General features: G+C 36.3%; 2 protein-coding genes across 2 annotated transcripts in view; one reads left to right on the forward strand and one right to left on the reverse strand.

Annotated features, from left to right (window-relative positions):
• Positions 1-1,443: 1,443 nt before the first annotated feature.
• LOC134825328 (dynein axonemal assembly factor 8-like) overlaps positions 1,444-14,182 on the forward strand; it is a 33,817-nt gene continuing 21,078 nt past the window's right edge. Inside the window, exons 1-13 of the mRNA XM_063837498.1 lie at positions 1,444-1,607; positions 1,712-1,850; positions 1,985-2,079; positions 2,573-2,663; positions 5,267-5,336; positions 5,695-5,906; positions 7,065-7,150; positions 7,646-7,701; positions 7,932-8,740; positions 10,091-10,249; positions 11,514-11,667; positions 11,952-12,077; positions 12,284-12,425. Coding sequence (XP_063693568.1) covers positions 1,446-1,607; positions 1,712-1,850; positions 1,985-2,079; positions 2,573-2,663; positions 5,267-5,336; positions 5,695-5,906; positions 7,065-7,150; positions 7,646-7,701; positions 7,932-8,740; positions 10,091-10,249; positions 11,514-11,667; positions 11,952-12,077; positions 12,284-12,425 — 2,301 coding nt within the window. The 5' untranslated portion in view covers positions 1,444-1,445. The remainder of the gene's footprint in view (positions 1,608-1,711; positions 1,851-1,984; positions 2,080-2,572; positions 2,664-5,266; positions 5,337-5,694; positions 5,907-7,064; positions 7,151-7,645; positions 7,702-7,931; positions 8,741-10,090; positions 10,250-11,513; positions 11,668-11,951; positions 12,078-12,283; positions 12,426-14,182) is intronic.
• LOC134825331 (N-acetylneuraminate lyase-like) lies at positions 2,783-5,106 on the reverse strand. Its single transcript, XM_063837504.1, has 7 exons — positions 4,876-5,106; positions 4,620-4,739; positions 4,335-4,475; positions 4,043-4,203; positions 3,662-3,829; positions 3,260-3,350; positions 2,783-3,087 (listed from the first exon to the last, which is right to left on the reverse strand). Exons 1-7 carry the CDS (start codon positions 5,009-5,011, stop codon positions 2,861-2,863), a joined length of 1,044 nt encoding a protein of 347 aa, XP_063693574.1. The 5' UTR covers positions 5,012-5,106; the 3' UTR covers positions 2,783-2,860.

The raw sequence follows: 14,182 nt of genomic DNA on the forward strand, positions 1-14,182 counted from the left end.
GTGTGATGATGTGATGTCATAAATTTTACTTTACTTTACTTTACTTTATACCTAGGTTAGTCCTAATCACAACATTCATTCGTCATTAAACATTTGTTAACACCAGTGGGAGATCAGGAGTTATCACACCCCTATTTTTTTTATTGAAATCTTTCAAATCAATCAATTACATACAAATTTACACAATGAATGAACAACATTAAATCTTCTCAAAAGTAGACTCCGATAAAATCAGATTTTCTAGGACAGAATGTATGTAATCAAAGGACCTGAGGGTCACCAAAACACTGATTTTGAGAGCAAAATGCACCTCCTGCACAAGTATGGGCCCAAGGAAAATATACCTGTTAATCACAGCCTAAATGTAGGTCGAAGGACCCATGCGATAACATAGTTATCACATGGATAGTTATCGTATGGGTAGTTATCACATGGGTAAGTTACATTATATTAGCGTAAACAAGAGTGAGAGAAAAACTTTTACATAACAGACATTTATACAATGATCATGGGAGAATAAGTTATTGAATCCTGAAAATGTCATGATTAAGTTTGTCAGGGCATGCCTATCAAGTTGCAGGAGTTACACTAGTCCATTTCCGCAGAACCATGGGCCGAAACATACATACTGTTACGCTGTTTAAGATGTCATTTTCTAAGGATGTGCCAGAAATAATTTCCTTTGTATATTTAAGGGATTGTTTATTAAACAAGCGTGGCATACATTTGTCCAACCTCTCCTCCTAACATGTGACTGAACCTTTAGTTTAGGTGACATAGCTGCACCAGGGATATAAGTTTCAAGCAGGTATATACTCAGCTAATAGGTATTCTGCTATACTCATGGAAAAATAAAATCAAGATAAAGTTACAGCTAGTCATCATGCAGTTTAGCTGTACAATATTATAGCTATGGTTTTGCATTTGTATATTTATTATGACATGAACGCTGAACAGCTGCAGTGGTAAACAGGGCTCTGCAGGCAAATCATCAAGTGAAGACAATACCTATGATTGTATATAATATTTATTAGGAGTTACAGAGGTGCAAAAGCCCACTGCCCACAGCAATAAGTAATTTAGATCTTAACCTGATCAACACTCCTGGATCATAAATTCTCACGGAGTGTTTGTTTGGTGGAGGCCTGGACTACTTATTGCAGTGATGTGAGTATTTCAAGTATGTTGTAACATAATGTGGAAAGTGTATTTTCAAAGTTGCGCCGCGTGCGGAATCTTTACATACTGCGAAGGGGGGTTTTTTAAATTCTACCCTTCTAAAATGTTTACAGTTTTATTCATTTATTGTATTGGTTTATATATTGTTAAGGATGTCTAACCTTACAGCTAAACAATGACCATCATTGCTGAAATTATCTGTGCATATTGTTTGAATATTATTCTTCATTAAAGACCATATTGTGATTTCCCAAGACTATTTCAGCATGAGTGATGATATTGTGGTGATGGAAGATGGTGAAAAGCATGGTCTACCAGCATTTCAGCGATCACGTCAGATCACAGACATATTTACAAATGTGGAGAGCATTCTTCCGAGCATGGATTTTTCAGACAATGAGACTGAGGATGATGATGACTCAGAATCTGTTAGTATTGATCATGAATCCTGAATTCATAAAAAAAACATCGACTTGATTTTGCTTAAATTGCCAATTGGTATTCAACTATTAAATTCATCTTATCCTGTTAGGTTGAAGTTGTGACTCGGGAGTATAAACCTGTCATCACTCATGTCTCCAACAAAATTGAGGAAATAGACAAGTCTGGTGATATCAACATTGAAGATGTCACCATTTCGGAGGAGTTTGAAAGTGTCAAGAATATTCATGGTAAATTTAAACACCCCTCATTATGGAGGTTTTACATTGCAACTTATCTTATCTATAGCTTTTGATGTATTCAATGTTCAGAAAATCATATTAAGAATTTGGTGATGTGTAATTATAATAATGAATCCTATCAGAGCAAAAGGCCGAAAAAGAAATTACGGAACTTAGTGTTCACAGCTTCATTGACTCTCTTGTTTGCCAAATCGCTGAACAACCACCCTCTAAAAAGGTTAGTACTGATTTAGTAAAACCCTGATTTAGTGCGTCCCAATACTGCAAACCGCTGTTTATCACGGCAATTATCTTCCCAAATTAAGAATTAACATAATATAAAATATATATAAAATTGCGATTTATTACACAGACCCTGATTAACCACAGCTTTTATCTTTCCCCAAAGTCCGCAGTAAATCGGGGTTTTATATCATATTATTAAAGTGTCAAAGAGACATAAGTGGTGTTGTTCCAGATTGGGATACCTAAGAATCGAATTATATTCTGTTCAGTGTGAAAACTTTCTTTTAAATTGATTGTCAATAAAAATTGAGTCAGATCACTAAAGTTAATTCTGCGGTTTCAAATTAATTTTATGCTTTGTTTAACAAAAGCTACCTTGTGTTCATAAGTATTGTTCTGATTAAAAGTGTTGGTTCATCTGTTTATAAACACTGAGATTAATTAAATTATGATTAATTATGATTATAATTATAATTAATTCACAGGCTCCAGATTACAAGTTGGAGAATAACACAGATCTAGATCTCGATCAACTTATTGGTCTGTTGGAAAGCAGTCACGACATAAAAATTGAAGGTTTGTTGTTAAATTAATATATTATTATTATATGAGTACATCAAAACTGTGGTACTATTCTTAACAGATACCCACTAGCCTCAAAGTTATCAGTCGTATATTTTGATAAACATATATCACAATAATCTGTGAACATTTCAATCGTTCAAAATCATTACTAATATGCATATATCAAGATTATTTAAAATCTGACAGTTTTACCAACTAATTTTCTTGTAAAATACTTTATAAAGAAAAAAAGCACACGTTCCCATCAGTAAATAGCTGGTGAAAGTTGAATGAGTTTCCGCAGGGGCTTTATATTTGTCCACCATGTCAATGAACCGTCCTTCACTTCCCACTTTGTTTAAATTTCCTTTCAGCATCCTTTTCTGGGTATCTGTCAAGTCACTCAGTGGTTTTGTAGGAGGACCCATAGGAAGACCTGTAAGAAATAAAATATTAAGATATTAACCCTGTAGGCTTACAGTGTACCTAGCACATCGTTAGTCGTATCAAATGTATAATTTTATGGTATTATGGACCATGCACATTTATCATGTATATATGATGTACATTTGCCATATTTTTGCCTAATATCGGTGAATTTTACTCACCTACAAAATCCATAACATGGGTCAAAGAAGACATGAGTTCTTGGTCTACTATGATCGATTCCATGAAACCTTCCAAATCGTTTTGTATTACCTGTATAATGTTTTCAGTCATCTGGAAATCGATTTCTAAAAACTATTGAGCTATGTAAAAACATTAAACTGATAATATCTTACTGTGTATAAAACGAGACGATATATATCTGTTGCCACTTTACTGACACCACGACTTTCCGTCGAATGCTTGGGTCGAATGCTTTTATATGGGTTTGAGACCAGTATGAAGCAAATCGGAAAATATATAAATATTGTCTCTTGACACCACTTTAGTGTTAGACCTGCTATGTTTGACTAGGGTATCAATAATTCCGCTTATAATATTTAGTGTATTTACCCTACACAAACCTTTGCTTTTCTGATGTCACCCCTAAGCACGAGATCAACAATCCGCACCATGACACCGTTCACAAAGTTAGTTGGTCCCGTAATGAGAGACACTTCAGCTCCCTGAGTCTGGGCACCTACAAGTGTCATGTTCGGGAACCCGAGAAATATCTTTAGATCCAGTTTCACCTTAATTAATTAATCAGTTTCACCTTAATTAATTAATTGGTTGATTAAGTTTCATCTGAATCAGAGGAGAGTTTTACAAAATACTGTGACAGCATGTTAACAATTCATAAAACGGTTTTAAACTCTTTGTTATGCTTATTTTTGGTATAGTTCCCTTATTTAGTGGTATTCATGAAATGAGGGTATTCGAGGTTTGCTTAATCAATATCTTACTAATTTCTTGTAAACACTTTCGTCATTGGCAGTGTACTTTAAGCCAATGAAATTGCTAAGTCTTCTTTTGAGATTCTTCATAAGTTCGACTACATCATACTGCAGCCTTGTCAGCGAAGGAAAATGGTAGTACAGAACTGGCTTTCCATTGCAGGCCTCTCCTTAGAAAGTAAAACATTATTCGGCAATGAAGTCTTAAAAATGTCAACCAGTTCAAACTTCAACTTATCATAAATGTGGGTCTTAGAGCCTAGCGCACACTGAAATATTTCTAATCATAATTTGATCTGACCTGCATCACACAGGAACTGGAGTAGTCCAGTGTAAGTGAAGTAAGGGTAGAACATGGGAGTGGAGAGCATAATCCCATCAACTCCTTCCATACCAGATAGGATCTCACACAGAGATAAGGTGTCTTGGTAGTTTACCCCACCTGTTGAATCATTCAAACTATGGGATCTCCCTTTAACTATCGTGAAAAATACTACTGTTGACATCATAACGTGAGATTTTTTTAAATATTCGAAAATATATGAAAATTTTTGAAAATGTTTGAGGAATAGTCATTTGTCTCTACCTGCATGAATGATGACAGCGATACGTCGATCAGCAGCTACAATGAAAGCTCTTGCTACAGCTAGTCTCTCAGTATTGGATAGCAGTAAACCCTGCCCTGCTGATCCACCAACTAGAATACCTAGATATACAGGGTGGTAATTTAATCAGGGCCACCTTTTATATTCTGATTTCGATCCTGAACCTATGCTGGCAAGTTTACTCCCTAAACAACGAAAACTTATCATAACAAAGTTTAAATTATTATTTTGACAAACCGGTCACTCCTGAGTTGATGAGGTGGGTAATGTAACTGGGGATGATAGAATAGTTCACATTCCCTTCCTCGTTACGTGGTGTGAAGACGGGGGCCACATACCGGGCTGATAAGATCTTATCTCTGGTGTCCAACATTCCCGGTTAAAACATTTCCTTGTGGTTTTGAAAGAGGAAAATACACAGCTCTGTAGGACAAGCAGTCACAAGTAGTCACAAGTAGTCAAAAGTAGTCACAAGTAGTCACAAATACTCACAAGTAGTCACAAGTATTCACAACTGGTCATGGTCACTGCTAAATAAACAGCACGATTAATCCTCTTCAAGACTACTCTAAAGGGGTAACATTCTCATTAACTGATCTCTGTTCACAGATAACAACTGTATTTTCAGAAGCAGAACACGATAGTGACGAAGAAAGTGACAGCAGCACCAGTACTATCGTAATGGACGAGCTAGCTAGGTACTAACTACTAGATACTGTTATGTGTTGTTCAGATAACCATAAGTTGTGGTTAATTCTACTCAGCGCTGCAATATTTTAAACATTAACTGCAATGAATACCGTACTTGTAAATTGTAAAACTGATTTTATATTCAATTACTAAATAGTGTTAGTGTGTTACTTATGGATTTATCAAAAAGGGCACCAATTTGTGATGTAATATTGGGGGAGGTCAATTTTGGCTAATTTTGGATTTCTTAGTGGATTTTCTTAGTGGATTTTCTTAGTGGATTTTCAAAAGTGGCCATAATTAGGGTGTCCATAATTAGCCAAAATTAGCCAAAATATACAAAAAATATACAAAAAATGTTTTCAGGATTGCTGAAACGTATGATGGACTGGACAACACGCCTGCCACCCCACGTGCAACCACTCCAAACAGCCGTTCCAGCACTCCTAACAACAAAGTAACAACACCTAACAACAAAATAACAACACCTAACACCAACCCAACAACACCTAAAAACCAAGATAAGAGTGAGCACGAAGCAAGAAGCTCCGTATTGGCTGATTTCTCTGAGAGTGCAGGTCAGTGCGTGGATTGAACTTGTTAGATAAGGAATTGTAAAATTGAATAAGGGTGTTGAATTTCTTGGCTAGAATTTCTGAATAATATTACAGTTGAACAGCATTTTTTGAAATTATAAACCACGAAACATGAATCACTTTGAAGATATTAGTTGTTTTAAATCATACGGTCTTCTCTTTTCTATCTCATCCCATATTTTTAAAAGTTCGAATATTTATACACAATATAGATCATAATATCATTCCTATCTAAAAATTACCTTAAAATCGACAAGAGTATTTTATTTTGCTTTTATTTTGATTTTACAGGATCTCCAGATAAGACTAAAAGAGATACAGTTCTAATAGATCTACTTTTACAGGATCTCCAGATAAGACTAAAAGAGATACAGTACTAATAGATCTACTTTTACAGGATCTCCAGATAAGACTAAGAGAGATACAGTACTAATAGATCTACTTTTACAGGATCTCCAGATAAGACTAAAAGAGATACAGTACTAATAGATCTACTTTTACAGGATCTCCAGATAAGACTAAAAGAGATACAGTACTAATAGATCTACTTTTACAGGATCTCCAGATAAGACTAAAAGAGATACAGTACTAATAGATCTACTTGTAAAAGGATCTCCAGATAAGACTAAAAGAGATACAGTACTAATAGATCTACTTTTACAGGATCTCCAGATAAGACTAAAAGAGATACAGTACTAATAGATCTACTTTTACAGGATCTCCAGATAAGACTAAAAGAGATACAGTACTAATAGATCTACTTTTACAGGATCTCCAGATAAGACTAAAAGAGATACAGTACTAATAGACCTACTTTTACAGGATCTCCAGATAAGACTAAGAGAGATAAGGTACTAATAGATCTACTTTTACAGGATCTCCAGATAAGACTAAAAGAGATACAGTACTAATAGATCTACTTTTACAGGATCTCCAGATAAGACTAAAAGAGATACAGTACTAATAGATCTACTTTTACAGGATCTCCAGATAAGACTAAGAGAGATACAGTACTAATAGATCTACTTTTACAGGTTCTCCAGGTAAGACTAAAAGAGATACAGTACTAATAGATCTACTTTTACAGGATCTCCAGATAAGACTAAAAGAGATACAGTACTAATAGATCTACTTTTACAGGATCTCCAGATAAGACTAAAAGAGATACAGTACTAATAGATCTACGCCCCACTACACCTGAACCTACACTAAGACGATCTTCCAGGGTAAAGAAGTTTAACGAGTTATCTGTTTTTAGCCAGTTATTTTTATTAGCCAGTCTTGAGCTTGTCTTTCTAGACTGTTTACGCGAAAAAAGTTGTTACGTTTATCATATTTTTGTCTGAATCGCGTAAAAAGTTTACGCGATTATTGAGACGAAAAATATGATAAATGTTATGAAATAATGAAAAATTATGCACATCGGTCTTGCATGGTAAATCAGTCAGTACGGAAAGTTAATAAGTAAAGATCCTATGTTGACCAGTTCTTTCTGAAACACAAGTTCATGTGCATGCTATCTGAATACAATATATGTACACATTTCATCCACTACACAAGCATTACTTCTACAATATGATGGTGTGTTGAGAGCAGCTTGTCAAGTACACTACAGGCATTATTGTCAATCTCCGAGCTTGTACAAATGAAAGTCCAGGTTCTAAGACGTTGATTTATTTATAGTAACAATTATTGGTCGTGACGGATAATGTTATTTTCAGAGGATTGTTCCGCCGTATTTGACGAAAAAGTTACAAAGAGCCCCTTCAAGTGACAGGTAAATTAGCTGTCAAGGGAGAAAGTTGTGATATGGAATTTAAAGGAGCCTACTTAGTACTTATTGGCTGAATTTTCGATCGAAAGAAACGTTTAAAATGACAATTATAGAATTATATATTGTATATGTTTCACAACAGTTTTTGGATGGTGGTGACCTTTGGTTGTTTTACATATTTATGTATAATCTATAATAATAATATTGCAATTTATTTCTTATTTTAATTTCAGTGATGACGAGACCGAAGACATTGCTTGGGAAAGTATGAGAAGAAACATGAAGAGTACTTCATTTTTTCCTTCTTCTAAATCTTGTGGCACCGATGAAAAGATAGACTCTCCCTCGACTAAACCTACAAGTGTGTCAACTGGTGTTTCAACTCAAAGTTCTGGTGTTTCAACCCAAAGTACCGGAGTTTCAACTCAAAACACCGGAGTTTCAACTCAAAACACCGGAGTATCAACTCAAAGTACCGGAGTTTCAACCCAAAGTTTTGGTACTTCAACTCAAAATAGGATTTCCCTAAACAGAAACTCCGGAAACATCTCCACAACTGTCAACTCCAATTTTATTATCCAGGAAATGAACGGCTCAACAAGGGTTCTTAAATCATCAACAGAACTTAACACTACAACAGTTCAAACGAACGGATCTGCAACTGGGCGAGCTACTTTCTCAGATGATCAAAGTAATAAAGAAGACCTCCCATCCAATCTGAAAAGAACTGCTAGAACGAGATCCAAAGAAGGAAAGAGACGTTTAAAAAGAACATCAGACGAAACAAATGATCCAGAGAAGGCTTCAAACAAGAACAACACCGCTCACATCATAAACAAGAAGTGTGTCGCTTGGGCAGATGTAGTTGACAATAATCAAGGTAACGAAAACGAAATCGTCAAACAAAAGGATAATGCTCAAAACAAAACTCAAAAACAGATCGAGGATGAAATAATCGTAAAGAAGAAAAAAGAAGAAGGAGCGATCTTGAAATCACAGCGGTTGGAACAAATGAGAGTAAGAGAAAAACGGGCTGAGTACCGTAAGTAACTTATATATGTATAATACGTTTTTGTTAAGTTTGTTACACTATTAGATCATTCATGGCAATCATCCTACTATTGATTATTGAGTTATAAAAATTACCTGAGCTCCGGGAATTATCAAGCGGAGCCCGAAGAGCCGAAGGCATTATTATATTATAATATTTTCCGGTTCTCCGATTGGAAGGGGTGTAATCCGATACGTGCGCATGATACAATATAGTGTCTAATATATAGAACGCCAGTGTTATTTGTTTTACAACTTGCCGCCAGCCAGTCTGAGGTCTATGCTGATAATACCTTGGCTTCCCTTGCGGGATATATCGGCAAATTATCAGCTCTCAGTGTCCGAGACTTTTAGTGGATATATATACATATCACCGGAGACTCGCGGGCGGAACAAAATATTGCACGCGCACGCGCGTGCAATATTTCATATGTCCCCGAGGGCGCTAGCCCGAGGAGGACATATTTTCGTATAGCACGGAGGGCCCATTGGGCCCGAGTGCTATACGATTTTTCCGCCCGCGGGTCGAGGTGATGTGGATTATATCCACCAGCGGGCGTATTACAGTTAATATATAATTTTATAAATAAACAATGGAGCTTGTATAAAAGTCAACTATAGAAAAGGTCGCCACTAATTGTTGTAACCATGGTAACACGTCACGTGTTCAATGTAAGCCAATCATAAAGGGCTGTGTCGTATATAGGGGCTGGAGATGCACTGCATTCCTGGGCCGTGGGAATAATGAATGTAATGTCAGTGACGATGAATATCAATAATATAGGGGGATTATAGTGCTGATGTGTATCATTATGTAGTGTGTTATAATAACTTTGATATATATCAAAGTATCATGTCATCTGATCACGAGCTGCATGAGCAGCCCTACCGGACACAAAAATAAAATGTATATAATATAGTCAGTGTAATAAGGAATTTCGAATTCACATGGATACAATACAGAAACTGAAAATATTTTAGAGAACTCCGGGCGATATTGCTACTGGTCAAATTAAATGTCACTTGTTAGCGGGCTATATCATGAGCGGGCTGTAGAGATATCGGGCCCTTTGACAGCGGGCTGGTGAGAGCCCGCTATGCGAAAAAGCGCACGCTGGTGGATATAATTCCCGGAAGGTATTATACCTTTAATAATAGCTTACACGAATGATATTCACCAGGAATAGTTAAAGACATCATTATTATGCCTCCACAATTGTTGTGCTGTATAGTTTGAATCCACATTTGCATTGTTCTGATTGGTAAAATTTAGTTTTCTTTACATAAAGAAACGGTCCGATCATAACCTGAAAAAAAATATTTGAAAACCTGATTCCTTCAGGGACGAGACTGGAAGAACAGAACCGAGACCGGTCATCCACCCAGCTTATCCTTGACATAGAGGAGAGTTACAGTGAAAGATTACACGATGTGTCAGAAGACATGTTGGATAGCTGCACTGACCAACTACTGGTACTACAACTTATGATAGATAACCAAGGTGCGCGGGGCTAAAGTTTTGTTAATAAGTTACCTATTTTAAGTTTCTTAGTTTCTGTCATGTATCATATTATTAAGATATTACATTTTTATGATGTTGCGTTATGTTCTGATGATATAAATCAAGAGGCTTGCATATAATGAACATATTGACACGGGTGCAGAGTTGAGTCTGTACGGAACCTAGTAGTTTCAGATCCTTGTTTAACTTGCCGTACAGCAAGGTCATCCACTACTTTAGCCCGGCGAGGCACATAACTCCCTCTACAACTCCATGACAAATGTTTCATATATACTAGCCGAGTTCACAAGAATATATCCTTGTGTTTGAGAAGAGCTCGTTAGAACTGCTTCCTTTCCCTTCAGTATCCCACAGTCTCTCGAGTTTCGTAACTGCCAGAGAACTCTCTTAAACAATTACTAGACTCGGTGATTATAAATCAAGAGGCTTGCATATAATGAACATATTGACACGGGTGCAGAGTTGAGTCTGTACGGAACCTAGTAGTTTCAGATCCTTGTTTAACTTGCCGTACAGCAAGGTCATCCACTACTTTAGCCCGGCGAGGCACATAACTCCCTCTACAACTCCATGACAAATGTTTCATATATACTAGCCGAGTTCACAAGAATATATCCTTGTGTTTGAGAAGAGCTCGTTAGAACTGCTTCCTTTCCCTTCAGTATCCCACAGTCTCTCGAGTTTCGTAACTGCCAGAGAACTCTCTTAAACAATTACTAGACTCGGTGATTATAAATCAAGAGGCTTGCATATAATGAACATATTGACACGGGTGCAGAGTTGAGTCTGTACGGAACCTAGTAGTTTCAGATCCTTGTTTAACTTGCCGTACAGCAAGGTCATCCACTACTTTAGCCCGGCGAGGCACATAACTCCCTCTACAACTCCATGACAAATGTTTCATATATACTAGCCGAGTTCACAAGAATATATCCTTGTGTTTGAGAAGAGCTCGTTAGAACTGCTTCCTTTCCCTTCAGTATGACAGAATATTGCGATAAAAGATCATGCTCTATAATAAAATACTGTACTTAACTTTGGTACCACTCTTAATTCTTATAACACTATTTCTCTGCCCCCACTATTTCCATACCTCATTTCATACTTATATTTGTTATTAAATTATCATTTAAATTATCATTTAAATTATTATTTAAATTATTATTTAAATTATTATAATTAAATTATGTATAATTCAAATTATCATTTAAATTGTTATAAAATAATTATTTTATTATTCCAGGAGAGTTATCCTCGCTACCACCAGAATACTACTCATACTGTTACAATGACATACCAACAGTTAGCTACTACGGTACCGAGGGAGTTCTAACTTGGATGCTTACCTCTCAGAATAAGCCATTCCAAGTGATCGCTGCTAGACTTACTTTTATCAAGTTAGAAGTTATTTGTATTAAGTTATATTAAGTTATATTAAGTTTTTTATATTAGCACATTTTATAGTAATCTGTAGTTTGGAGAGTGCTGTTTTGTCAACTCTGATAGGTTATTAAATATGGGTACTAGTTTTTAAGACAGGTGCCAACTTGAATATACTGTAACCTGGTTAGCAGCTTTACTGAAAAGAAAAAAGCGATCTCTTAAAATTCCCTCTTGAACAAAAAACACACTCTGTATAAAATGTCCATGTCTCAACGATCCACCAAATAGTTTATTTCAGCAATTGTTTGACGTACGTGTTCCTGGTGAAGAGTTGCTCGAACCCTATCTCCTCTACTTTCTATAAAGATGTCGGACTGTACCTCTCCTCTCACTCCATAGCTCAGTCAGATCCCCAACTCTTCAAGTGAGAATACCACCAACTTTTAATAAAAGAAATGTGTTCTCCATTCTGATTTCATATCTGTTTTCTGATTTCATATTTTGTAAACCTCTTAAATCGGTTGGCCGTTCGCGTCAGCCAGTTTCTTACCAGTAGTAACTTACCAGTAGTTACCAGTAGTTACTTACCAGTAGTTACCAGTAGTTACTTACCAAAGTAATCATTCCCAGATCCACTCTACTGAACCCACGTGACTACCCGCTCTGTGAACCACTAAACAAGTTGTTCCTGGTATCTAAATACAACAAGAACTTGTGCACGTGGTTTACTGCTCAGCCTGCTTGGTATACGTGTAACTTGGCTCACGATAAGGTCAGTTCTCATTTCTATACGTGTAACTTGGCTCACGATAAGGTCAGTTCTCATTTATATACGTGTAACTTGGCTCACGATAAGGTCAGTTCTCATTTCTATACGTGTAACTTGGCTCACGATAAGGTCAGTTCTCATTTATATACGTGTAATTTGGCTCACGATAATGTCAGTTCTCATTTATATACGTGTAATTTGGCTCACGATAAGGTCAGTTCTCATTTCTATACCTGTAACTTGGCTCACGATAATGTCAGTTCTCATTTATATACGTGTAATTTGGCTCACGATAAGGTCAGTTCTCATTTATATACGTGTAATTTGGCTCACGATAATGTCAGTTCTCATTTATATACGTGTAATTTGGCTCACGATAAGGTCAGTTCTCATTTCTATACCTGTAACTTGGCTCACGATAATGTCAGTTCTCATTTATATACGTGTAATTTGGCTCACGATAAGGTCAGTTCTCATTTATATACGTGTAATTTGGCTCACGATAAGGTCAGTTCTCATTTATATACGTGTAATTTCTATACGTGTAACTTGGCTCACGATAAGGTCAGTTCTCATTTATATACCTGTAACTTGGCTCACGATAAGGTCAGTTCTCATTTATATACCTGTAACTTGGCTCACGATAAGGTCAGTTCTCATTTATATACCTGTAACTTGGCTCACGATAAGGTCAGTTCTCATTTATATACCTGTAACTTGGCTCACGATAAGGTCAGTTCTCATTTATATACCTGTAACTTGGCTCACGATAAGGTCAGTTCTCATTTATATACCTGTAACTTGGCTCACGATAAGGTCAGTTCTCATTTATATACCTGTAACTTGGCTCACGATAAGGTCAGTTCTCATTTATATACGTGCAACTTGGCTCACGATAATGTCAGTTCTCATTTATATACGTGTAACTTGGCTCACGATAAGGTCAGTTCTCATTTATATACGTGTAACTTGGCTCACGATAATGTCAGTTCTCATTTATATACCTGTAACTTGGCTCACGATAATGTCAGTTCTCATTTATATACGTGCAACTTGGCTCACGATAAGGTCAGTTCTCATTTATATACCTGTAACTTGGCTCACGATAAGGTCAGTTCTCATTTCTATACGTGTAACTTGGCTCACGATAAGGTCAGTTCTCATTTATATACGTGCAACTTGGCTCACGATAAGGTCAGTTCTCATTTCTATATGTGTAACTTGGCTCACGATAAGGTCAGTTCTCATTTATATACGAGTGCAATTTTTAAGTTAGAATAACAAAAGTAACGAGTCAGTTTTGAAAATGGGTTTTACTTATTGGTTTTAAAAATGTACCGATAAGAGAGGAGAGTGTATGATGTTAAGTCTGAGTTCTACAGATTTGCAGAGCGCCCTGCTGTCACATGTCTGTCACATGTCTATACAATACATGTCACATGTCTATACAATACATGTCACGTGTTGTCACGTGTCTATACAATACATGTCACATGTGGTCACATGTCTATACAATACATGTCACATGTGGTCACGTGTCTATACAATACATGTCACATGTCTATACAATACATGTCACATGTGGTCACGTGTATATACAATACATGTCACATGTCTATACAATACATGTCACGTGTTGTCACGTGTCTATACAATACATGTCACATGTGGTCACATGTCTATACAATACATGTCACATGTGGTCACATGTCTATACAATACATGTCACATGTGGTCACGTATCTATACAATACATGTCA

The sequence above is a fragment of the Bolinopsis microptera genome, chromosome 13, assembly GCF_026151205.1.
Source record: "Bolinopsis microptera isolate Bmic1 chromosome 13, MBARI_Bmic_1.0, whole genome shotgun sequence".
NCBI lineage: Eukaryota > Metazoa > Ctenophora > Tentaculata > Lobata > Bolinopsidae > Bolinopsis > Bolinopsis microptera.